At 48.0% G+C, this 27,980-nt stretch overlaps 1 protein-coding gene across 2 annotated transcripts in view; it reads left to right on the forward strand.

The window, feature by feature from the left end:
- kirrel3a (kirre like nephrin family adhesion molecule 3a) overlaps positions 1–27,980 on the forward strand; it is a 1,049,271-nt gene that overhangs the window by 997,006 nt on the left and 24,285 nt on the right. For both annotated transcript variants that reach the window (XM_072486819.1, XM_072486820.1), the window contains one exon: positions 18,179–18,285. In XM_072486819.1, the coding sequence (XP_072342920.1) occupies positions 18,179–18,285 (107 nt within the window). The remainder of the gene's footprint in view (positions 1–18,178; positions 18,286–27,980) is intronic.

Raw genomic sequence — 27,980 nt, forward strand, 5'->3', positions numbered from 1 at the left:
TGGGGCACTAAAACAGAGCCGAAAAGCGTAAGATTAAGGCACCATGAGCGTAGGATGGGATTATCACGGGTGACAATACTTTCATTTCATCAGCGTGCTCTATGTGTGACAGTCACAATACCAAGGCCAAAGGGCCTCTGCTGTATTTCAGACTCAATGACTCTATATAATGTTTGTACCTTGCTCACAACTCTGGTGAAGATTTTGATCAAGATTTTGTTTTAATACCTTCCATAGATGCAGGCCTCATCAGTGCCTAATGATAGAAACAGAGGCAGCAAACTACATTACATCGGTGTAAGGTTGCACTGGGTCATGGTATGGCATTCTCCTAAATGTGTGTGAAGGACGCAGTGTCCTGCAGTCAGATGGAAGACAAGCCTTGGCAGATCAGTTAAGAGCATTAAATCAAGGCTTCCCTGGTGTCCCTGTCTTCCTGAAGGTTCCTCATGTCTGGCTCCTCAAAATCACCCTATGCCTGCCCGGGCTCCTGATCAGAACCATTTACAGATCCATTTGCCTGAGGCATGGAGCTGTCTTGATATCCTCATCCTTAAGTGGGTCTCCCTTACCAGTGACAGGTTGTGCAGAGCACAACGATAAGCAACACTCACTCTGGAGGGGACTGCAGAGCTCCTCTGGATCGGTCCAGGCAATGGAACCTCATTTTCAGTAGCCCTATTGTCCTCCAAATCACCGCCTTTGTGGAGGTGACTATGACTGTATCCCTTTTCTGCCACTGTTCTCGGCTGCCGGAGTGGTGTCATGGTCTACCTTCTCAATGGATACCCTTTGTCAGCCAGCAACCAATCATCCAGCCAAGCTTAAACAACAGACAGCCTTGGCACTTGGGAGTGTCGCATCACGGGAACTGCCTGGTACCTTGGACAGACTTTCTGAATCTGGGTCCTGTAGTCACATACTATCCGCACGTTCATGGAATTGTAACCCAACCTATTCACACAGGCACCTGGCTGATCTGCTGGAGCCTTGATGGTCACATGAGTTCAGTCTATGGCACACTGGATGCGGCGGAAGTTAGAAATAGCAGCAAAGCATCTGGTCCACTTAGCCTGGGTGGTTTGGTCCATCCGGGAATGAATGAATGTCCCGACCTGTCTGAACAGACCGTCAGTTATGAGCTTGTTGCCGTTATGGACAGCTGATTGGGATACTCTGCACTGAACCTCCATCAGACTAGAATGATCCGGATGTGGAAAGATTGAGGGCTACTGTGACCTTCAAAGCCACTGGCATTAATGACACAGTTGGGCAGCACAGTAGCATACTGGTTTGCACAGTTGCTTCTCAGCTCCAGGGTCCCAGGTTCGATTTCCGGCTGGATCACTGTCTGTGCGGAGTCTGCACGTTCTCCCCGTGAGTTTCCTCCGGATGCTCCGGTTTCCTTCCGCAGGCCAAAGATGTGCGGGTTAGGTGGACTGGCCATGCTAAAATTGCCATCAGTGCCCAAAAAAGGTTAACATAGAACATAGAACATAGAAAATACAGCACAGAACAGGCCCTTCGGCCCACGATGTTGTGCCGAGCCTTTGTCCTAGATTAATCATAGATTATCATTGAATTTACGGTGCAGAAGGAGGCCATTCGGCCCTTTGAGTCTGCACCGGCTCTTGGAAAGAGCACCCTACCCAAACTCAACACCTCCACCCAACACCAAGGGCAATTTGGACATTAAGGGCAATTTATCATTGGCCAATTCACCTAACCCGCACATCTTTGGACTGTGGGAGGAAATCGGAGCACCCGGAGGAAACCCACGCAGACACGGGGAGGACGTGCAGACTCCGCACAGACAGTGACCCAAGCCGGAATCGAACCTGGGACCCTGGAGCTGTGAAGCAATTGTGCTATCCACAATGCTACCGTGCTGCCCTTGAGAACAAATAAATCTACACTATATCATTTTACCGTAATCCATGTACCTATCCAATAGCTGCTTGAAGGTCCCTAATGTTTCCGACTCAACTACTTCCACAGGCAGTGCATTCCATGCCCCCACTACTCTCTGGGTAAAGAACCTACCTCTGATATCCCTCCTATATCTTCCACCTTTCACCTTAAATTTATGTCCCCTTGTAATGGTTTGTTCCACCCAGGGAAAAAGTCTCTGACTGTCTACTCTATCTATTCCCTTGATCATCTTATAAACCTCTATCAAGTCGCCCCTCATCCTTCTCCGTTCTAATGAGAAAAGGCCTAGCACCCTCAACCTTTCCTCGTAAGACCTACTCTCCATTCCAGGCAACATCCTGGTAAATCTTCTTTGCACCTTTTCCAAAGCTTCCACATACTTCCTAAAATGAGGCGACCAGAACTGTACACAGTACTCCAAATGTGGCCTTACCAAAGTTTTGTACAGCTGCATCATCACCTCACGGCTCTTAAATTCAATCCCTCTGTTAATGAATGCGAGCACACCATAGGCCTTCTTCACAGCTCTATCCACTTGAGTGGCAACTTTCAAAGATGTATGAACATAGACCCCAAGATCTCTCTGCTCCTCCACATTGCCAAGAACTCTACTGTTAACCCTGTATTCCGCATTCATATTTGTCCTTCCAAAATGGACAACCTCACACTTTTCAGAGTTAAACTCCATCTGCCACTTCTCAGCCCAGCTCTGCATCCTATCTATGTCTCTTTGCAGCCGACAACAGCCCTTCCTACTATCCACAACTCCACCAATCTTCGTATCGTCTGCAAATTTACTGACCCACCCTTCAACTCCCTCATCCAAGTCATTAATGAAAATCACAAACAGCAGAGGACCCAGAACTGATCCCTGCGATACGCCACTGGTAACTGGGATCCAGGCTGAATATTTGCCATCCACCACCACTCTCTGACTTCTATCGGTTAGCCAGTTCGTTATCCAACTGGCCAAATTTCCCACTATCCCATGCCTCCTTACTTTCTGCATAAGCCTACCATGGGGAACTTTATCAAATGCCTTACTAAAATCCATGTACACTACATCCACTGCTTTACCTTCATCCACATGCTTGGTCACCTCCCCAAAGAATTCAATAAGATTTGTAAGGCAAGACCTACCCCTCACAAATCCGTGCTGACTATCCCTAATCAAGCAGTGTCTTTGCAGATGCTCAGAAATCCTATCCTTCAGTACCCTTTCCATTACTTTGCCTACCACCGAAGTAAGACTAACTGGCCTGTAATTCCCAGGGTTATCCCTAGTCCCTTTTTTGAACAGGGGCACGACATTCGCCACTCTCCAATCCCCTGGTACCACCCCTGTTGACAGTGAGGACAAAAAGATCATTGCCAACGGCTCTGCAATTTCATCTCTTGCTTCCCATAGAATCCTTGGATATATCCCGTCAGGCCCGGGGGACTTGTCTATCCTCAAGTTTTTCAAAATGCCCAACACATCTTCCTTCCTAACAAGTATTTCCTCGAGCTTACCAATCTGTTTCACACTGTCCTCTCCAACAATATGGCCCCTCTCATTTGTAAATACAGAAGAAAAGTACTCGTTCAAGACCTCTCCTATCTCTTCAGACTCAATACACAATCTCCCGCTACTGTCCTTGATCGGACCTACCCTCGCTCTAGTCATTCTCATATTTCTCACATATGTGTAAAAGGCCTTGGGGTTTTCCTTGATCCTACCCGCCAAAGATTGTTCATGCCCTCTCTTAGCTCTCCTAATCCCTTTCTTCAGTTACCTCCTGGCTATCTTGTATCCCTCCAATGCCCTGTCTGAACCTTGTTTCCTCAGCCTTACATAAGTCACCTTTTTCCTCTGAACAAGACATTCAACCTCTCTTGTCAACCATGGTTCCCTCACTCGACCATCTCTTCCCTGCCTGACAGGGACATACATATCAAGGACACGTAGCACCTGTTCCTTGAACAAGTTCCACATTTCACTTGTGTCCTTCCCTGCCAGCCTATGTTCCCAACTTATGCACTTCAATTCTTGTCTGACAACATCGTATTTACCCTTCCCCCAATTGTAAACCTTGCCCTGTTGCACGTACCTATCCCTCTCCATTACTAAAGTGAAAGTCACAGAATTGTGGTCACTATCTCCAAAATGCTCCCCCACTAACAAATCTATCACTTGCCCTGGCTCATTACCCAGTACTAAATCCAATATTGCCCCTCCTCTGGTCGGACAATCTACATACTGTGTTAGAAAAGCTTCCTGGACACACTGCACAAACACCACCCCATCCAAACTATTTGATCCAAAGAGTTTCCGCTCAATATTTGGGAAGTTAAAGTCGCCCATGACTACTACCCTATGACTTCTGCACCTTTCCAAAATCTGTTTCCCAATCTGTTCCTCCACATCTCTGCTACTATTGGGGGGCCTATAGAAAACTCATAAAAAGGTGACTGCTCCTTTCCTATTTCTGACTTCAACCCATACTACCTCAATAGGGTGATACTCCTCGAACTGCCTTTCTGCAGCTGTTATACTATCTCTAATTAATAATGCCACCCCCCACCTCTTTTACCACCCTCCCTAATCTTATTGAAACATCTATAACCAGGGACCTCCAACAACCATTTCTGCCCCTCTTCTATCCAAGTTTCCGTGATGGCCACCACATCGTAGTCCCAAGTACCGATCCATGCCTTAAGTTCACCCACCTTATTCCTGATGCTTCTTGCGTTGAAGTATACACACTTCAACCCATCTCCGTGCCTGCAAGTACTCTCCTTTGTCAGTGTTCCCTTCCCCACTGCCTCATTACACGCTTTGGCGTCCTGAATATCGGCTACCTTAGTTGCTGGACTACAAATCCGGTTCCCATTCCCCTGCCAAATTAGTTTAAATCCTCCCGAAGAGTACTAGAAAACCTCCCTCCCAGGATATTGGTGCCCCTCTGGTTCAGATGCAACCCGTACTGCTTGTACAGGTCCCACCTTCCCCAGATTGCGCTCCAATTATCCAAATACCTGAAGCCCTCCCTCCTACACCATTCCTGCAGCCACGTGTTCAACTGCACTCTCTCCCTATTCCTAGCCTCGCTATCACGTGGCACCGGCAACAAACCAGAGATGACAACTCTGTCTGTCCTGGCTTTTAACTTCCAGCCTAACTCCCTAAACTTGTTTATTACCTCCACACCCCTTTTCCTACCTATGTCGTTGGTACCAATGTGCACCACGACTTCTGGCTGCTCACCCTCCCCCTTAAGGATCCTGAAGACACGATCCGAGACATCCCTGGCCCTGGGCCCCGGGAGGCAACATACCTTCCGGGAGTCTCGCTCGCGACCACAGAATCTCCTATCTATTCCCCTAACCATTGAATCTCCTACAACTATTGCTTTTCTATTCTCCCCCTTCCCTTCTGAGCCCCAGAGCCAGACTCAGTGCCAGAGACCTGGCCGCTAGGGCCTTCCCCCGGTAGGTCATCCCCTCCAACAGCATCCAAAACGGTATAATTGTTTTGAAGGGGAATGGCCACGAGGGATCCCTGCACTTTCTGCCTGTTTGTTTTTTTCCCCCTGACTGTAACCCAGCTATTCTTGTCCTGTACCTTGGGTGTGGTTACCTCCTTGTAACTCTTCTCAATCACCCCCTCTGCCTCCCGGATGATCCGAAGTTCATCCAGCTTCAGCTCCAGTTCCCCAACACGGTCTTTGAGGAGCTGAAGTTGGGTGCACTTCCCGCAGGTATAGTCAGTGGGGACACCAGTGGTATCCTTCACCACCCACATCCTACAGGAGGAGCATGTAACTGGCCTAGCCTCCATCCCCTCTTACCTGACAGAATATAGCTGCCCTGTGGACTAACTAGATCTCCGCCCTCCGACCCTGCTCCCAGTCAGCTACACTTTCTGTAAACTCCTGGCTCTCTTCGCACTCTTTGCGGAAATGTCGGAAACAAAATGAAAGGAGCACTGTATTCCCTCCTCACCTAACTCCCTCGGTCACCAAACTCTCACTATCGCACTCAAAAAGCACCAAATTCAGCACTCCCTCGGTCACCAAACTCTCACTATCGCACTCAAAAAGCACCAAATTCAGCACTCAGTGCAAACTGAGTGGGGGTTACGGGGATAGGGTAGATACGTGGGCTTGAGTAGGATGCTCTTTGTAAGGGCCGGTGCAGACTCGATGGGGCGAATGGCCTCCTTCTGCCCTGTAAATTCTATGATTCTATGAGTTGGAGGCAACCTCTAGTCCAATCATGCATCATAACAATGACAAGGTATCCCTAGAGAGGCGGAGCCTCGTGCTGTCCTGGACCTCGGACATGTTGAGGTAGCTGGGTCTATGCCTGTGCACTCTGGCAGCAGGATAATGGTGTCTTCTGCAGTGCCGTCCGTCTTGCCCTCCTTGCTGGCCCTGCACCCTCTGTGTCTGCGCCTCTCCTCCCACTGGTCCCTCCCTGCGATGCTGCCTGCGAACATCTGGTCTTCTCTCCTTTTGACCCCTCTTTTCCTCAGAGAGGGAGGTTCCCCCAGCAGTGTACACTTTCCCCAAATGCAGATGGCACTGCCCCCGTGGGCCGCAATGGGCAGAAATGCTCCAACAGAGTTGACAAAACAAGAGTTTTCCAAACAGGGCTAACAAAGCAAATACTCAGAAGGTAGCAGAAAAGGGCTGAAATCTCAAGATTAAAGCAACAGCAAACTCCCAGTAACTCATCCAGCCAAAGTTCCAGCCCCTTTTATCCTGCCCTTGGGTGAGAAAAGTGAAAAAACAAGATAGCCGCCTGCCCACGTTTCCCACGTGCCAACTGAAAAATTACACAGGCAATAGAAACTTCCAGTCGATTGCCCTTTTAATTGCCTTAACTAGCTGATTAATTGTCGACGAATGCACTTCTGCCTCCTGTGAGCGCCCGCCAATCAAAATATCACACGAGTGCACAAAGACATTGGGACGCACGTTTGACCTCTTCTCGTGCTATTTCAGATTCTTCTGGGTCGGAAGCATGTCCAGAAAATAACACGTGAAATTCTGGCCTTTCCGTATAAAATGTTGTGATAGTATGAACTTTGAAATTCTTGCATTTGTCCTGGTGAATGTAAAACATGTCTCTCTTTGTCAGCAGTATGCAAATTCTATACTACCAAGTGACTGAGTGCTAACTGTAGGGGGTTGGACTAGCAGTTCGAATCCTGCCGTGTTCAGTTACCAAATCAAATGTAGCCCTTCTGATAATTTGCGGTATCAGGAAGGAAACTGATCATAGAAGCTGCTAGGTCATCATAAAAACCCAACTGATTCATTGATCGTCTTCAGGGAAGGGAATCTGCTGTCCCTGTCCTTGTCTGATCTAGCTCTTATGTTATTCTCTAAGTCTGAATAAAGATTGTAGACTTCCAGTTAACACAAATACTTTATTCAGTGGGTTTGTTCTGTTTCCAGAGCTTAACTAGATATAATACAGTCAAGAGGTATGACCAGTGAAGCTAAGGTAAAACTGCCTATGCTGAGCTGTCTCTGTCTGCTGCTGCTCACTAGCCCTGTGCTTCTGAAAGTGGCGGATCCTCTCTTGGGCTGGACCCTTTATACCCGTCTCTGATGCTGCCCTCCAGTGATGCTGTGGCTGTTACATCTGTCTGTAGTCCCTGGTGTATGTACAGATGTATGTACAGATCACTACAGCTCTGGCACCAATCCTGGAGCGGTTAAGAATGGGCAATCAGTGAAAATCCCAAGAACGCAAGAGATTGGAGGTTGGACAACTTACCATTGAGTGAAAGATTGCTCAAAGTTCTTCCCTCAGACAGCCTACTGGACATTTTGAGGGTGTGTCCAGCATAATGAGCATGAGTATTGTAGTCAGCCTGGCCCCGTGACCCATCAAATCCATCAAATATCTCTGTGCCCAGAACAATGGAAGTACCAGAACAGTACCGGGAGTGACTGCCTCAGAATCAGGGCCACTGGAGTTCACAGCACATCTACAGCAAGCTGAGCCCCTGTAACCATGGAGATGAAGCAGAGAGAGTCCCACAACATCATCAACTCCTTTAGGGAATGCCCAACAAATTAAGTGCCAATCAGCGGCACTTCCAAACATCTTCTGAGGTTCATTGTTTGTTGCTGCCTCAGGTCTCTGTCGAACACAAGGCCACTGCCAGGGAGCCCACCAGCATCCCTAATAAGATTGGCTTTTTGGGCTTCCCGCTTGGCAACTGTCTCCCATTGGACTGTTTTTAACCACCTTCAAAGTTTTTCATCAGTGCATGCTGTGGTAGAAACAACGGATAAAGGAAACTTTGCTTCCTATATCTGCAACAGCAGGAGTCTCCTCCCATTGACTGACCCCCTGCGAGGTTTGAAGCAATATTTGGATTCCGATTCCAATTCTTCCTTCTACGCTGCCCCTCCACCCTCACCCCACCTCATGCGCAGACGCAATTCTGGTGCCCGGTGGGCAATGGGGGGACTGGGGTGTGTTATTGAGTCAGATATTGTTTTGCTGATTTAAGTTTCCTCAGAGATTCTGTTTACTTTGATGCAGTATCCCTTTGAGGGACTGCCTTTTAATTTATCCCTCAACTTGCTGATTTAGCCCATTTGGTGAACCCCGAAAAAAACACAATTCTGTATGAATCATCTTCCTGTTCTACTAAAATCTTTAACGAGCGGTGCTTTCGATTGCACGGCACCAAAATGGTGGAAATCACCTCCTTCCCAAGCCAATTATTACACTGCTGGGAGATTTAATCTATTTAGCTGTGGGTGTGAAACATTGGGGTGCAGGCCCTCACTTGAACAGACCTCCAGAGGTCAGAATTAGCAAATGAATTGTGTGAACTGTACGGCTGATACATTGCAGAGCCAGAAGAGATTTTCACTCTTGCAGCTGTAGGATGGTGCACCGTGGCTTCAATGCAGGCTTTACTGTAACAATCCACCAAGGTTTTGACAGAACCTCCCAACTCACTGGGCTGGATTCTCCGCAGCCCCGCGCTGAAAATGCGTTTGGCGCGAGGGCGGTGAATCAACATACGCACCGAAATCAGGCCCGGCGGTGCTCCGGCGATCTCAGAGACCCGAGAATCAGCGATTTCATGATTTACTTTGTGTGACTGGGGAGCCATTGCAAGAGGCCCGGCCAGTGATCCTCCGCTCCCGACCGTCTGAGTTCCCGACGGCGTGAAACTAACATGCTAAGGCCAGTCGTGACTCTCGCGTGGCGGCTGCAGACTCAGTCCGCGGCCGCCCTGGTGGGGGGGCAGGGGGATCGGGCACCGAGGGGGGGCGTTATGGGCGGCTGGGGGGAGCTCAGGTCGGTCGGATCCTTGGGCGCGCAGCAGATCGGGGTGGGGCCTACATCTTCCAGATGCCCCCGCGGTCCGAGTCCGCCTTGGCACTCGACACAGCTGCTGGAGGCCGCCACCGTGTGCATGCGCGGACTCGAAACTGGAAGTGCGGGGGCCCGTATCTGCAGCCAAAGCTGTGTGAAGCACTCCGGGTCTTGCTAGCCCCCTGAAGGTAGGTGAATCGGCTTGTATTTTTTTCAGGAAACTCGGTGCAATGCCAGCGTTTTTACGCCAGCGTGGGGACATAGCCCCATTTTGGGAGAATCCAGCACACTATCTCCAATACCGAGGAGGAATGAGGGTCGGGGAGAATGTCGTCCTCTCTGTAGGCCGAGTGGTCACGTGATGGGGCGATTACTTAACAGGTCACTTGAAGGGAGTGCGGGAGCTCTCGCTGGAGCACGGACAGAGTAGAAGTGTGTGGAGTTGCTCAGACTATTGAATGAGCTATTGTTGTTCTATGTACTTGGTCACCAGTTATTGAAACCCAGCACTTCTACACGGAGTCAGGAGTTGGCAATATGGCACCAGATCTTCGGCACACCGACCCGCTCATGTTGGGCAAAGTTTGAGAAGGAGTGGCACAACTGTGCCGAATTATCTGACAAATCAAAAAAGATAACAAACTTGCCCTTTACTGTACCTAGCAGGCCCCAAGGCAGTCAACAAGTTTGAACCATCTGTTTTTCAAATGGAGGAGGAGAAAAAGGACCCTGAAATAATTCTAAAAAAAGTTTCAAAACATTTGCCTTCCAGTGAAAAATATAATGCTCAACAGGCAAGCAGTTATCTCACTGAACAAAAGAACAGATGAATTAATACAATCCTAAATGGCAAGCTTGAAAATCTGAGCGAGAAAATGTGCATTTGGCACCCTTACCATTGAGTCAGTCAAGGATTGAATAGTCTGTGAGATCCACAAGCAGCTGCTGTGAGAGAAATATTTGACACTACAATCAGCCGACAGCATCTGAATGCTAAACAAACAATCTGAAAAAAGCAGCAAGGAGTTTAGATGGGAGAGAGAAGTTTTCACAGTAAAAGGCATGCCTTGGCCCAAATGGAGTGGCCATAACACTCAGAACGGAACAGTCTGTTTGATGTATTGTAAATGCTGCAATAAATGTGGCAAGTGGACTCATTTTATAAAGTGCTGCTGATCGAAACCACGGCAGCGATTCTTTGCCACTGGCACATTCCAGCCGATCAGTTCGCCAAGGTTAGGAGCATTGGGAACTGGAGGTCTGGGAACTGAGCAGCACGGTAGTACAAGTGGATAGAACTTTGGCTTCACAGCGCCAGGGTCCCAGGTTCGATTCCCCGCTGGATCACTGTCTGTGCGGAGTCTACACGTTCTCCCCGTGTCTGTGTGGGTTTCCTCCGGGTGCTCTGGTTTCCTCCCACAGTCCAAAGACGTGCATGTTAGGTGGATTGGCCATGATAAATTGCCCTTAGTGACCAAAAAGGTTAGGAGGGGTTATTGGGTTACGGGGATAGGGTGGAAGTGAGGGCTTAAGTGGGTCAGTGAAGATTTGATGGGCCGAATGGCATCCTTCTGCACTGTATGTTCTATGTTCTATATCAGCCAGAGTAATCAAACCACTGAGCCTCCAACAAACTCTACTGTGAGGGTGTCAACGCCATCCCAGAAAAGAGTGAGATCTTCACCACACCGAACATGATTTTCAGTAACGCAGGACTGAAGGTAAAGATTGACGCTGGAACTAAGTTTAACACATTGCCCAGCTGAATGTTACGGGAACTAGGCCCATATGCAGCACCAGGCCTGAACACCTAGGTGCATCTCGTGGTCTATGGCGGACAAACTATCCACACTGAGTGTGTGGTCGTTCTCCACAGCACCCAGAACTGCTTCAAGTTTCATATATTTGACTAGAATGTAAGGTCACTGTCGGGCCTTTTCGCTGCGGCTCATCCGACTTGATCCAGAGGTACATGCTCTAAAACACCAGGCCCCAGAAATTGTAGGGTACAAAGACCTGTTCAACTGTGGCATCATTGGTAAGCTACCAGTAATATACCACATGAGAGTCGATGATTCAGTACCAGTAGCCATGAAGCAGAAAGTTGTCAGTGAACCTCCATGGATGACAACACTAGGCACAGTCAATAACTCCCATAAACGAGGCCATTGAATGTGTTCCAACAAAGTGGCTGCAGTAAAGTACGATGGCACGGTCAGGATTTGCATTGACCCAGTGCACTTAAACAAGGTGCTGCTCAAACCTCATTACCCTATCAAGACAGTGGAACAGGTTATCACAATCATGCCCAATGCTAAGATTTTCAGTATCCTGGATGGAAATGCAGGTTCTCACAGATCCCACTCCATTAAGAATCCTCATAAACTTACCACAGGAGGATTCCGCACCTTCTGGGCGGCCCGACGCCAGAGTGGTTCACGCCACTCTTCGGCGCCGGTACAGCCTGCCCGCCGGATACCGGAGAATCCCGCCCATAAGCATTATGACAATAGAGGTGCTGTCCTTTCGTCAAATTCAGGAACTCAAAGATGCCTTACAGGATTGGATTGGATTGGATTTGCTTATTGTCACATGTACCGAGGTACAGTGAAAAGTATTTTTCTGTGAGCAGCTCAACAGATCATTAAGTAAATGAAAGAAAAGGAAAGAAAAGAAAATACATAATTGGGCAACACAAGGTACACAATGTAACTACATAAACATCGGTATCGGGTGAAGCATACAGGGGTGTAGTGATAATGAGGTCAGTCCATAAGAGGGTCGTTTAGGAGTCTGGTAACAGTGGGGAAGAAGTTGTTTTTGAGTCTGTTCGTGCGTGTTCGCAGACTTCTGTATCTCCTGCCCGATGGAAGAAATTGGAAGAGTGAGTAAGCCGGGTGGGAGGGGTCTTTGCTGCCCGCTTTCCCCAGGCAGCGGGAGGTGTAGATGGAGTCAATGGATGGGAAGCAGGTTCGTGTGATGGACTGGGCGGTGTTCACGACTCTCTAAAGTTTCTTGCGGTCCTGGGCCGAGCAGTTGCCATACCAGGCTGTGATGGAGACAGATTGGATGCTTTCTATGGTGCATCTGTAAAAGTTGGTAAGAGTTAATGTGGACATGCCGAATTTCCTTAGTTTCCTGAGGAAGTATAGGCTCTGTTGTGCTTTCTTGGTGGTAGCGTCGATGTGGGTGGACCAGGACAGATTTTTGGTGATCGTCACATGCAGATTTGGAGGTCGTCACATGCAGACAATTGGGCAATGTCATCATGAGGGGCTAGTCTGAGTCCCCTTGGGAATATCCCCACGAGCTCCGCATATTATTCGCCATCAATGATGAACTAGCCATACAGGATAGACTGATTTTGCGTTGCCAGTGATTTGTCATCCCTATTGCTCTTCAGAGGTGCTTCACCCCGCAACTTCACCAGGGGCACCGGGTTGGAAGCAACTATACACAGGGACAAGGGTTAACTATACTGACTCTCACATGTACGCCGACAAGAAGAGGGAAGTCTCCAGATGTGCATCATACAACACACTGAAGCCCCATCAAACAAAAGAATCACTGCACCTACGCGAGGTCTCAGATCTTCCATAGTCATTCACAGCAGTTGACAACTTCAAATGGAATGGAATGCCGAACAACATTTGGGCTTTGATGATTCCTATTCCAGATGGTTTGAACTCGATTAGCTGCCAAACATGATGGGTGTCACATCCACCCACTACATCTCGGTGTATTTCCAGGGTGAACATTCGAAGTGGATGCGGCCTGCTGCCTTCTATGCCTTGTTGCCTGAGATGCCCTTGGCAGGTGGCCTCTGGAGGGCAAAATGGAATAATGTGAGCTGGATGCCTGATTGTTCAGAGGTCAATGACAATTGGCTTAGGTAGGGACTGCGCCCAAGCCGGAAGGGATTCTGATGAGGAGTGCCTGGGGGGGGGGGGGGTTAAGGAGGATGCTGGGAGATCAGATCGCGCCGCCGGGCCTAGGGGAATCACACCGATTTTCTTGCCAGAAATGACACAATGCAATTTTGGGGGAAACTTCCGCCTTTGTTCCAGGATTACGTAACAAACTAGTCTACAACTGGCCTTCATCTTTCTTCATTGACCCACAAAAGGTTGGAGGGGGGGGGGCGGCATGGAGGAGACGTTATATATTCTGCACCAGCTGCAACAGCTTAATCTGTGTTTCACCCTTTGTAAACAATTCTCTATTGTTAGCTGGTGAATCTGTATGTTATAAAATGATTGTGTATACAATTGCTGTTCGTGTAAACTGTAATAGGCACGATCAACTGGCCATGCTGCATCCGAAAAGCAGCACGGCCGATAAAAGCCGGGAGACCCCACTCCCGCGATCTACCCGGCTCACAGCGCCTTGTGGGATCCAACACGATCTCGTGAGACATTGCGATGTAATTTCCGCCCATCGTGGGCGGAATCACTTTTTGGTAAATCTGCATATTAGAGCGAGACAGTTAGTTTCACTCTAATGTACAGATTCCTGAGTTACCTGAGGCTTTGGGATTCACCCCCTTTGCCTTGGTGAGCTCGGGCGAGCGCCATTCAACAGGGACCAGATGGAATGGCACTCGTGGGGTCTCCCAGCGGATCGGATGCCCCAGCTGCATGCCCTTTGGGCAGGGTGGTGCTCTGGCACCAGTGGTGCCACCTGGATACACTGGCAGTGCTAACCTGGCACCTTGGCAGTGTCAGCCTGACAGTGCTGCCTGGTTGCCAGCCTGTCACTGCCAAGGTGCCCAGTTGGCACTGCCAGCTGACGTGGGCACTGCCAAGGTGTTAATCTGGCACCTGCCGATCTCTCGCTACACTGTGGAGTTCCGGTGAGCACAACTCCCTTGTGTACAAAATAGGACTATGTGCGGCCTTGTCCGTGCGTTCCCTGCTGAAGCCCCTTATACAACATGAGTCGCGAGCTGTATAACCATGTGTTTTGCTGCTCTGCGAGTGTGGGGAAACACGCGACTAGATACGCTCGCTATGGGACTTTGTTCCCAATTAATTGAGTCGCGCCTTTTATCTCAGTACCACGGGTTATCCCAACTTAAACGAGGAAGAAGTAGACTGAGTGGTTATGTGATGACATGGTTACATGAAGGGTCATGTTACGGAGCTCTATCCAGAGCACAGGCAGAGGACAAGCATGTTGAGCTGCTCAGACTAGTGAATAAACTACTGTTGTTCTAAGTCCTTGGTCGCCAGCTGTTGGAACCCAGCACTTATAAACCTTCTAAAATCCCCTCCAACAACAAATTTTTATGAATGATGTGAAACGTCTTAATCAGCTTCACAGGAATGCCATCAATTAAAACTTGACACTGAGCCACATGAGGGATATTATGACAGTGGAACAAGAGCTTGGCCAAAGACGTAGAATTCAAACGAGAAGCGGGGGATAGACAAATCAGCTAGGCTTAAGGAGGGCGTTGCAGAGTTTAAGGTCCAAGATAGCTGAAGGTACAGCATTAACCGAGTGATTAAAAATCAGATATGTGTAACAGGTTAGTACAAGAGACATAACATATTGGCATTTGGAAATGCATCGTGGTTCTTCATTATTTTCGGGTCTAATCCTGTATTTGAACCCCTAACAACAGTCCTGGAGGACTTTCACCTCATGGACTGTAGCGGATCAAGAAGGTGGCGTGCCACAATCTTCTCAAAAGAAACTAGAATGGGCAAAAATCTCTGGCCTAGTCAGTGATTTGCAGATCCCACGAATGAATCAAATAAACAAATCTGCTCTGGAGAATTATGTCCAGTTTTGGTCACTGAGACATATGACAGGGATTCAAACTGTAGGAGCTTGACCAAGAGGAGCCACATCCTTAACATCAGAAGACTGTATGTTATGAGGAAGACAATGGAGAAATTGACTCTCCAGGCTCAGAGAGGAAAGGGGCTTCATGAAATGAAAAGCTTATCCAGTACCTGAGCACAACTTTCCAATTTTGCATTCAACAAGATCCCACAAGCAGCAGTGACCAGTCACACTGGTGCCAGTTGTGGAGGGAGCGAAACTGCTCAGGGAAACACAAGAATTCCTTACTTTTCAATAGAACCATTCATGTCTACCCACACCAACAGAACATGTGAACAAAGCCTGTGTTTAATGTCCTTATTACCTAGAAACCAGTCATCTAAAAATAAATTCAAACGTACAGCTAATAGTTAAAAGAATGACGTGACAAAAGACTAAACACTAAATGCACTATTGACTTTACACTGGTCAGGATTCTCCATTGCGAGTCCACCCCATTACCACTGCTCGTGAGGACGGAGAATTTGGCGCTGCCATTAACCTGCCATTCACTGCCATGAACGGAGACAGAATCTTGCCTGCTATCTTTGTGGGCAACTTATACTTTAAATGACAGAACAGAAGATTCCCACCTTTTGAATTTTAGCCCAATTGGAAAAACTCACTTTGCAAGCCTACATTGTTACATTCTACTATTCTTCAATGTAAATGTGCCAATCAGTTACAAGGACTGGTGAAACAATAAGGTAGGTTCTTTATTTGACAAAAAGACTACTGAGAGCCTATTATACACACATTTTACTTCTAGTCTTACTGCTTACAGACTGCCCACATGTCACAGGGCTACATCATACTTCTCTGAATTGGTGTTGATTGGCAGTAGCTTAAACCACGCACCCCTTCAAGGTTCAAGCACAGAATATTACAACATCCCCATTTTTTTCTAACTAAACATTCACCCTTAAAGAATCAAGCTATTTGCATGACAGTAAAATAAACTGTGTCTGAATGTACTTTAACACAGAGCAATGCATTTACAATTCTCTGAAAGGTAAAGTGGCTTGCTTAGCTGTCCAGCTTTAATTATGATGATAAAAGCAAATTACTGCGGACGCAGGAGTCTGAAACAAAAACAGAAAATTCTGGAAATGCTCAGCAGCTCTGACAGCATCTGTGGAGAGAGAACAGCTAAAGTTTTGAGCCTGGATGACTTCATCAAAGTTAGTTTTGATGCTCGTTAGTTATGATAATCTTTGCTGGATGCGGATGTGCATTTCCAGAATGCTAATTAGGGTTTGCCTTGTTTGTGTTGTGTCTTAGGGCATGTTCTAGCCACAGTAGGATTACTCGGTGTTTCTCGGTGGTATTGTTCCGATTTGGCATCTGTTTCACCTCATTGACCTGCTGGTCAGTGTTCGTACTTGATTTGGTCTTGGTTCTGGGTATATGCTAATGCCTCCTGGTGGGCTCCATGTACCTGCAGTTGCGTGTTGTACTCGATCCTTCTATCCAACATTCAGGTTGGGCGATTTGATACTCACATGCCTGGGTATTATACATCCTCCCCTGTTTCTTTTTGAGCAATGCACCATGTACTACAAGAAGTATCAACGAGTGATGACTGGGGGCTGCATTTTGTCTGCCCTTGTCTGCTGAATCACAATTCCTAATTGGGTTCCGCAGTGCGCCGAAGTTTGAAAGTTCGGAATGGGTACATGCATTGGTTCAAACAGCGCTGTGTAACTTGGTGGCTAATGATCTGCTTTGCCGAGTCAGATTATCTTCCCCCAGTGAAAGCGTAGGGTTTCAGATGGTGCTTCTTGTTGTCTATGGTCCACATCATTGTTTACTACTATGATTGAGGTGGAGGGCTGTTGTAGGCTGCAAAGAGACATTGATAGGATGCAGAGCTGGGCCGAAAAATGGCAGTTGGAGTTTAACCCTGATAAGTGCGAAGTGATTCATTTTGGTAGGAAAAATTTGAATGCGGATTACAGGGTCAACGGCAAGGTTCTGAGGAATGTGGAGGAACAGAGAGATCTTAGGGTTCATGTCTACAGATCTCTGAAGGTTGCCACTCAAGTGGATAGAGCCATGAAGAAGGCCTATAGTGTGTTAGCGTTTATTAACAGGGGGCTTGAATTTAAGAGCCGTGGGGTTATGGTGCAACTGTACATGACCCTGGTGAGGCCACACTTGGAATATTGTGTGCAGTTCTGGTCACCTCACTATAGGAAGGATGTGGAAGCTTTAGAAAGGGTGCAAAGGAGATTTACCAGGATGCTGCCTGGTTTGGAGGGTAGGTCTTATAAGGAAAAATTGAGGGAGCTGGGGCTTTTCTCTTTGGAGCGGAGGAGGATGAGAGGCGACTTAATAGGGGTTTATAAGATGATGAGGGGGATAGATAGAATGGACATTCAGAGACTATTTCATCGGGTGGATGTAGCTGTTACAAGGGGGCATAATTATAAGGTTCAGGGTGGGAGATATAGGAGGGATGTCTGAGGTAGGTTCTTTACTCAGAGAGTAGTTAGGCTGTGGAATGGACTGCCTGCTGTGATAGTGGAGTCGGACACTTTAGGAACTTTCAAGCGGTTATTGGATAGGCACATGGATCACACCAGAATGACAGGGAGTGGGATAGCTTGATCTTGGTTTCGGACAATGCTCGGCACAACATCGAGGGCCGAAGGGCCTGTTCTGTGCTGTACTGTTCTATGTTAAACACATCGGTAGGCCAGAGATCCCTGGATCCATGGTATCCACAATATAGCATCTCTGGGATGACTAGGGGTGAGTATTTCTAGCAACACTCGCGTGTAATGGCTCCTGGGGTGGAATCTCTGACTAATTGTACGTGGCGAGTTTGGCATCGGTTGGTCAAATCCTCACTTACCACTTCTGAGGGTACAGACAGTCACTTGACCAGTTCAAAAGCTGTTGGACGCAATGGTGGGGTGGGGAGCAGGTTCACGGAGGAGCCGGTGTGTGTCGATTGTCAATCCTTCCAGACGATAGCCTAGGCTCCAGTTCCCTCGCAGTGTTAGACTGTTTGTTGGTTTGTGAATATGAATGTTCGAGGGAGGGGAAGTTTGACTTCTTTGCTGTGCCTGTTTTACAGATGGTAAAGGTGATGTCTCTGCCAAGAATGACATCCGCGTGGAGATTGTCCACAAGGACCATAATGGAACCCAGCAGCCAGGAGAACAGGCAATTAAAAATGTGATGGTGAGTTCAGGATTTCTCACACAGCTGTTCTCGTCCAAGACCCTCAATGACTCAGTGGGTTAATGGAGTGTGCAGTGTGGAACAAGGAGTGTACATTTCAGGATCCGAGCTCCAAGCAACCAGCTCTGGCTGTGATAAATTGGCTGATATTAATGTCTGTGTCACAGTGTTAGAGAGCAGACGAAGAAGCCTCGGGTCCTGCTGCTAATCACTGTTATAGTGAACTCTCCAAGTCTGAAATATATACTCAGTATCTTTGCAGAATGTTACCATTCACTATCAGCATGAACACACAGATACACAGTATGCGTAATGTGAGCCAGCAGTCCCAAAGTACACATTGACAATATGAATACATAGCCCCACAGTACACACTGACAATATTAATACACAGCCCCACAGTACACACTGAGAATAGGAATACACAGTCCCACAGTACACACTGAGAATATGAACACAGCAATATTGATATGCAGACCCACAGTATATGCTGACAATATGAATGCACAGTGCCACAGTACACAATGACATTATGAATACTGAGTCCCACAGCATGCACTGACAATATGAATAGTTTCACAGCATATACTAACAATATGAATACACAGTCCCTCAGTACATGCTAGCAATATTAATACACAGTTCCACATTACGCACTGACCATATGAATTGCACAGTCCCACATTATGCACTGAGAATAATACACAGTCCCACTGTACACACTGACAATACAAACACACAGTCCCATTGCAAATGCTGAAAATATGAATGAACAGTCCCAGAATGTGCTCTGACAGTATGAATACACAGTCCAACAGTACACACTATCTTTATGAATCCATAGTCCCACTGTATAGACTCACAATATAAATACACAACCCCACAGTATAAATTGACAAGATAAATACACAGTCCCACTGTATTCAGTGACAATATGAATACACAATCCCACAGTACATGCTGACAATATGAATACGCAGTCCCTCAGTACACACTGACAATATGAATACGCCATCCCACAGTACATACTGACAGTATGAATACACAGTCTCACTGCACATGCTGACAGTAATAATACACAGTCCTACAGTGCACACTGACAATGAGCACACAGTCTCACATCATTCACTGACAATATTAATACAGAATCACACAGTACACACTGACAAGATGAATACACAGTTGCACGGTACATCCAGACAGTATGAATACACAGTCCCACAGCATGCGCTGACAATATGAATACCCAATCCCACAATGCATGCTGACAATATAAAATCATAGTCCTAAAGTAGACACACTGACAATTTGAATACACAGTGCACAATGACAATGAAGACACAGTCCAACTGTACACACTGTCAATATGAGTGTACAGTCACACAGTGGCAATAATAACACACAATCCCACAGTACTTACTAACAAAATGAATACACAGTCCCAGAGTACACACTGACAATATGAATATACAATCCCACAGTACACACTGACAGTACGAATACACGGTACAACTGTACATGCTGACAGTAATAATATACAGTCCCACAGTGTGCACATACAATATGAATACACCGTCATAGTGCACATTGACAATATGAATACACAGTCCCACTGTATACACTGAAAATATAAATAAACAGTCCTACAGTATACAGTGAGAAGATGAATACACAGTCCCACAATACATACTGACAGTACAAATACACAATCCCACTATACACACTGACACTATGAATACAGAGTCCCACAGTACACAGTGACAATATGAATGCACAGTCCCTCAGTACAACCTGACACCATGAATACACCATCCCACTGTACATACTTAAAATATAAATACACAGTCCTACAGTATACTATGACAAGATGAATACACAGTCCCACTATTCATGCTGGCAAAATGAATACACAGTCGAACAGTACACAATGACAATGAATACATAGTCCTAAAGTACATGCTGACACGATGAATACACAGTCCCACTGTATACACTGACAATATAACTACACATTCACACAGTACACAATGACAATGAAGACGCAGTCCCACAGTACACACTGACAATGAGTGCAGTCACAAGGTACATACTGATAAAATAAATACACAATCCCACAGAGCACACTGACAAAATGAATACACAGTCCTACAATACGCACTGACAATATGAATACACAGTCCCAAAGTGCACACAGACAATATGAACATACAGTCCCACTCCACACAATGACAATGAATACACAGAGCCTCTGTACATGCTGACAATATGAATATACAGACCCACAGTTGAGATAAGGGCAAGGGTTGACACGTGGAATTATGATATAGTAGCCATCACAGAGACATGGTTGAGGGAGGGGCAGGATTGGCAGCCTAACATCCGGGGATATAGAATCTTCAGGGGGACAGGGGAGGGACAAATAGGGGGAGGCATTGCACTATTAGTCAAGGAGTCAATTACTGCAGAAAGGAGAGATGATATCGTGGGGGTGGCGTTAAATGAAGCTTTGTGGGTAGAGCTTAGGAATAAAAAAGGGACAGCCACATTGCTAGGTGTTTATTATACACCCCCAGAGAGTCAGTGAGAAATTGAGGAACAAATATATGCGCAATTTGCAGAAGTGCGTAAAAACAATAATAGGGTAATTATTTCAACTTTCCCAACATTAACTGGGATAGTCATTGTGTTGCGGGCTTAGATGGAGCAGAGTTTATGGAATGTACACAAGAGAACTTGTCAGCTCAACATTTGGAGGGTCCAACAAGGGATGGTGCAGTGCTGGGGAATGAAGCCAGACAGGTGGTTGATGTGATGGTGGGGGAGAATTTTAGAAAATTAGAAAGATATTGATGAATTGCTTTTAGAATTGTTTTTTACATGGCCCAATGTCACTCTGGCAACATTAGTTCTTTACAATGTATCATGGGTGAATGGACATGGAAGTGTCATAGCTTGATATGGAGGAGGGGGCAAAAGGAGACAAGGGGCGTGGATGGGGGAAATCCCTTGGCATGGGGGAAGAGGAGGACCTTTTGAACTGACCTCATATTATCATCATGCAGACTAAATGACACATCTGAGGTGCTGTGAACCACAACTCTTTGAAAATCTGGCACAACTCCATGAAAACTGTGGGTGGCGAGGACATTCCCATCCCCGCAACGCAGCCAGCCCAGTGCAGAGTGGTGGGTTCATATCCACACTAGGACACTCCCTTGAAGGGCATGACTGAAAATTGGAAACACTTGTAAATTTTAAAGGTCCGTAGAGTTGGGCAAAAATCCAGCCCTTTGTATCGTGTCAACCAATCAGCTTTCTATCTGCACTGCTACATTTCCTCCTATTCCAGCCACCTCAATCCTTATAACAAGTCAGGTATTCAAAGTCATGAGGTGTCTGGACAGAGTAGATAGGGGCAAAGCTGATAAGACTCGTGAGAGGATCAAAAACAAGAGGGCACAGATGTGGAATAATTTGCACAAGAAGCAAAATCAACATGAGGGAAAACCTTTTTATGAAGTAAGGTCTGGAATGTTCTGCTTGACGTGTGGGGGAGACAGTTTCAAAAGGGAAGTAGACTGTTTTCTTCAAAGGGAGAATGTACAATGGGGAGAAGGCGGGGGAACGGCACTTGATGAATTGCTCATTCGGAGAGCCAGTACAGATACGGTGGGCCTAGTGGCCCCTGTGCATGTTAGAATGTATTGGCTACTCTAAAATTTCCCCTTAGTGTCCAAAGATATGCAAGTTAGATGGATTGGCTATGGTAAATTTGTCCCTTAGTGTCCAAAGATGTGCAGGTTAGGTTGGGTTATGGGGTTACGGGGATAGGGCAGGGGAGTGAGCCTAGGTAGGGTGCTTTTCAGAGGGTTAGTACAGATTGATGGGCTGACTGCCCTCCTTCTACACTGTGAAAATCCTATGGTTCTGTGGCCTCCTTCTGCACAGTAACAATTCTGCGGTTCATGTGAAGTCTCCTGAGAGACATCTTATTAAACAGCCTCTGAAAATCCATGCACCTTCATCCTCTTTTATCAATTCTTTTCTTTAAACATCACAATTAAGTTTGTCAGACTTGGCTTCCCTTTAACTAATCTTGCTGAGTCACCCTGATTATTCCATCAAACTGACAGGATGCTAATCTGTTCTTGACTTATGGATTCTAAGAGTTTGCCTGAAACTGACACAAGTTTAAATGATCCGCAGTCGATCTGCTTTACCCCATTTCTCGCTTCATGGACAGGGAGAGTGCTTTCACAGGGTGCTCTCCATTCTTTCAGCAGAATTTGTACGAGGAACATAGGAACAGGAGGCTACAGTTCAGCATCCCAGTCACCACCATTAAATCAGATCACGGCAGACCTGCACATCGACTCCATTTACCGAACCAAACTCAATCAATCACTGTCTCAAAAGATCCAATTAATCCACAGCCTTTGTGGCTGAAAAAATCACAGATTTCTTCTGCCCTTTTTTGTGTGCATCTATCCCTGATTCCTCTCCTGAATGTCCTGGCACTAATTTTAAGATTATGAGCGGAATTTCCTGGCCATTGGGAGTCTCTTATCCCGCTGGCAGAACCCCCACCTCCCACCCGCGGTTTCCCAGCGGAGTGGGGTGTCTTCAATGGGAAATCCCATTGTGTGGAGTTTGTACGTTCTTTCTGTGTCTGCGTGGGTTTCCTCCGGATGCTCTGTTTTCCTCCTACAGTCCAAAGATGTGCAGGTTAGGTGGATTGACCCTGATAATATTGCCCCTTAATGCCCAAAGGTTAGATGGGGTTATGGGGATAGGCGGGGAAGTGTACCTGGATCGGGTGCTCTTTCGGAGGATGGGTTCAGACTCGATGGGCCAAATTGTCTCCTTCTGCACTATAGGGATTCTATGATTAGTGGAAACTCCCAATGGTGATTCATTGGATCAGTGGGGCGGGGGGAGTCTTGCAGGGATGAAAGCTTCCAAAGTCATGACTTTAGAACCCTGAGTAAATGATTGTGGAATGTGATGTGCTGCGTGCAAATTGTGCTTAAAATCGTCCAATGTTTTGCCCTTGTTTCGGGGATTGCAGGTGAATGTTGCCGAATAGCCCAGAACAACTGCTGGGGACACTGGGCCACAAATACTCTGCACGTGTTGCAACCTTATTGCGGTATATTAGATGTAAAGTTACAACTGTGAACTAGAAAAGGTGGGGAGTACACGGATTCAAACTAGGAAAAGGTAAATAACTCATCAGGAAATTCTTCAACACGATGGCCATCAATACAAGAATATAATCCTGGATACAGTAATGGGAGGAAAGATCCTGGAATCATTTTAAAATCAATTGGATCCTGCAATGGGAAAAAGATTATTCCAAATGGATGAACTAAAATGGCACCTTCATCTGCATTTAACTTACGATCCCTTCCATACCTTCAGCCTCCTTGCTAGATTGCCCCCTCCCTGTCTCTTACTCTTTAATTTTTCACATCAAGTGATCTTGTGCTGCATTGTCCCTGGAAATTGAAACTCAATTGAGAAAGGCATCCAAGTTTTGTAAGGGCCCCGAAGAATCCAGCACGAGTTTTAAGGATACAAAATAATAAAGTTTATTTACTATAACAACATATACATAACAGTAGCAGTAACTTCCCTTGCTACCTTCTCCTTCCTCCTGGTTCCTGGACTGGCCAGCTTATTTATAGTAGGAGTTTCTCCGCCCCCCTCATTGGGGAAGTTCATACTCCCATAGGATTGTGGGATAATCATTAGTCCCCAGCCAATCGTCAGTAGGCAGGTTATAACATCCCTCCCCCCCAAAGTCCAAGGAATCCACCGTAGGCCCTGGCGAAGGGAGGCGTCGAACTCGTTTGGCCGCAGGCCGGACGCCATTTGCACGCGGCGCTGGATCAGGCGGCGTATAACGAGACGGAGACCGGCGCTTCCGTGATGAACGGCGCGGTTGTACATCCACGGCCTGTGGACCCGAGGATTCCCCCTCTGATTCCTCCTGTGTCTCCATCTCGGAGTCAGAGTCTGCTGCCTCCGTCATGTCAGCGTCTCTGTCCCCATTCGGTCCCGTCATGACCTGCGCAGGTTTTGAGTGAGGCATCAGTGGAAGATTTGGAGGACTACCTTCCCTTGTTTCTGGTCTTTGCCGCTGTTGAACTGAGCTCCGGGGGCGGGGAATCTTTTGCGGGGATGATCTTCTGGACCGGACGTGGTCTACATGTTTTCGCTGGAGACGACCCTGGGCTTGCACTTGGTACGATATAGGGCCCGTTTGGCGAAAGATTACCCCAGGAACCCATTGGGCACCACCAGCAAAATTCCGCACGAATACTGGGTCACCGGGCGCAAACTGCCGAATCGGACGATGCCGAGACAATCCCGGTCCCTGCCGTTCTTGTGTGCGGCGTACTTTTGCGCCAATGTCCGGGAAGACCATACTAAGGCGGGTGCGAAGTCTCCGGCCCATTAGGAGTTCTGCGGGAACTACCCCAGTCACTGTATGGGGGGTGGTCCTGTACGTAAACAAAAACCGAGCCAGTCTCGTGTCCATTGATCCGGAAGACTGCTTCTTTAGGCCTCTTTTGAATGTTTGCACTGCACGCTCTGCCAACCCATTTGAAGCCGGGTGGTAAGGGGCAGTGCGGATATGGCGGATGCCGTTCATCTTTGTAAACCTAGCAAACTCCTCACTCGTGAATGGAGTGCCATTATCCGTGACGAGCACCTCGGGGAGGCCATGCGTGCTAAATGATAAACGCATTTTTTCAATTGTTGCGCAGGACGTTGTCCCCTGCATCTTATGCACCTCCAGCCATTTGGACTGGGCGTCAATTAGAAGAAGGAACATGGATCCCTGAAAAGGGCCTGCGAAATCTGCATGTAAGCGTGCCCAAGGCCGCCCTGGCCATTCCCAGTGATGTAGGGGCGCGGCCGGCGGAAGCTTCTGATGCTCCTGGCAAATGGAGCAGTTTTGGGCCACCTTCTCAATGTCGGTGTCGAGGCCTGGCCACCAGACATAACTCCGGGCCAACATTTTCATCTTGGTCACGCCCGGATGCCCATTGTGCAAGTCTGATAATATCAGCTCCTGGCCTTTTTCCGGGACAACCACACGCGTCCCCCACAAGAGGATGCCGTCTTCCACGCTGAACTCTGACAGCTTGGAGGAAAATGCCCGTAACTCGCCTGGGAGCTGTCTATGCTGCCCACCATACAGGACTATGTGCCGAACCTTTGACAGGACTGGCTCCGTCTGGGTCCACTCACGGATCTGTGATGCCGTGACAGGCAAGGTGTCCATAAAATTTAGGGTTGCGACCACCTCACCGGTCGTGGGGGTCGACATGGGGCCGGTCGATAAAGGCAATCGGCTCAGTGCGTCGGCATTTGCTATCTGCGTACCTGGTTTGTGCTCCAGAGAATACTCATATGCAGCAAGCAACAAAGCCCAGCGCTGGATCCGTGCAGAAGCAATGGGCGGTATCGGCTTATCCTCTCTGAAGAGTCCCAGCAGGGGCTTATGATCAGTCACGATAGTGAAATGGCGGCCGTACACATACTGGTGGAAGCGTTTCACCGCGAATACCACTGCCAGGCCCTCCTTCTCGATCTGCGCGTACTTCTTCTCCGCTGCAGTCAATGTGCGGGAGGCGAAAGCTATCGGTCGCTCGGCCCCGTTCTCCATCTTGTGGGACAGGACAGCCCCAATACCATACGGGGATGCATCACATGTGACGAGCAAAGGCTTTCCCGGATCATAGTGGGTTAGTAACCCAGACGACGACAATTGTTGCTTTACCCGCCGGAAAGCCGTTTCTTGCGGCTGACCCCAAACCCAGGTGTGATTTTTCTTTAGCAGCAGGTGTAAGGGGGCCAGCGTAGTTGCCAGATTGGGGAGGAACTTCCCGTAATAGTTTACGAGACCGAGAAAAGAACGAAGATGCGAAGTGTCAGTCGGGGTGGGGGCATGTTGAATTGCACGCACCTTCTCTGCGACGGGGTGCAGACCCTCGCGGTCCACCCGATAACCTAGGTAGACCACTTCTTTTGCCTGAAATACGCACTTTGTGTGACGTAAACGGACTCCAGCCTCCGAAAGGCGTTTAAGGACAGCCTCCAGATTTTCCAAATGCTCTTGCTCTGACGTCCCTGTAATCAACACGTCATCTAGGTAGACAGCCACACATGGTAAACCTCTCAAAATGCCCTCCATAACACGTTGAAAAATTGCACAGGCAGAGGATACTCCAAAGGGCAACCGTGTATATTCATACAGGCCCCGGTGTGTGTTAATTGTTACATATGGTCGGGAGGCAGGGTCCAGCTCCAACTGCAGGTAGGCGTGACTCATATCTAATTTTGTGAATGAGAGTCCGCCTGCAAGTTTCGCGTAGAGATCCTCTATGCGAGGCATTGGGTATCGGTCGAGTCGGGAAACTGTATTCACTGTAAGTTTATAGTCGCCACACAAGCGAACTGTGGCATCTGGCTTCATTACTGGCACAATTGGTGCTGCCCAGTCAGCAAAACGGACAGGCCTGATAATACCCAAACTCTCCAAACGAGTGAGCTCCCCTTCTACCTTCTCGAGCAAAGCGTAAGGCACTGGGCGCGCCCGGAAATAGCGCGGTGTGGCTCCTGGTTCAACTTGGATACGGGCTACGGCCCCTTTTATTTTCCCCAGACCAGGCTGGAATACCTCTGGGTATCGTCCTAGCACCTCAGTCAACCCTCCAGAAACTGTTTGGAGGATGTGCTGCCATTGCAACCGCAAATGGCGCAACCAGTCCCGACCCAACAGGCTGGGCCCATGGCCACGCACTACGATAAGTGGGAAACGCCCCTCCTGGCGTCCATAGACAACAGGGGTCATTGTAGTTCCTGCAATGTCCAGTGGTTCCCCCGTGTAGGTGGCCAACCTGGCCTGTGAGTCAGTTAGTGTAAGGGTCTGTATACCCTGCTTGATGCGGTCGAATGTCCTCTGGGCGATCACGGAGACCGCTGCGCCAGTATCCAACTCCATCTCCAGCGGGTGGCCATTGACCCGTACTGTCACCTTAATGGGGGCCACACGGGGAGCTGCCACACAATGCAGCTGCAGGCAGTCGTCCTCTGTCTCCACGTCCTCAGGAGTGGTCGCCGCAGGTTCATCCACATGGAAGGTACGGCCTCTGGGCTGGTCCCAGTTACGGCCCCTGGGCTGGTCCCAGTTTCGGTCGGAACGACGGCGCCTCTGGCGTCCCCAGGACCGCCATCCGCGACGGGGTCGGCGCCTACAAGTCTGACACGGACATGGCTCCTCATCCATTGGCTCTGGAGAAGGCTCCCTTCGGGGAGGGATGTCCGATGGCCACTGGCGTCGATCTGGTCGTTGCCTCGCCCAAGGTACCGCAGGAGTGCGGGGGGACGTTTTTGGGCGGAAAGGGTTTCGCCCCAAGGCATGCACTTCCATTCCCTGTAGCTCCTGTACTCCTCGCTCTGCGCTCTCTCGGGACAAGACTATTTGTATTGCCTGTTGAAAAGTCAATGTTGGCTCCGCTAACAACTTTCTCTGGGTGGCCGCATTGTTAAAACCGCAAACCAAACGGTCGCGTAACATTTCTGACAAGGTCTCACCATAGTCACAGTATTCCGCAATCCCGCGTAGCCTGGATAAAAAATCGGCAAGGGATTCTCCAGGGGTCCTCTCAGCGGTATTAAAC

Source organism: Scyliorhinus torazame, chromosome 21, assembly GCF_047496885.1.
Source record: "Scyliorhinus torazame isolate Kashiwa2021f chromosome 21, sScyTor2.1, whole genome shotgun sequence".
NCBI classification, from domain to species: domain Eukaryota; kingdom Metazoa; phylum Chordata; class Chondrichthyes; order Carcharhiniformes; family Scyliorhinidae; genus Scyliorhinus; species Scyliorhinus torazame.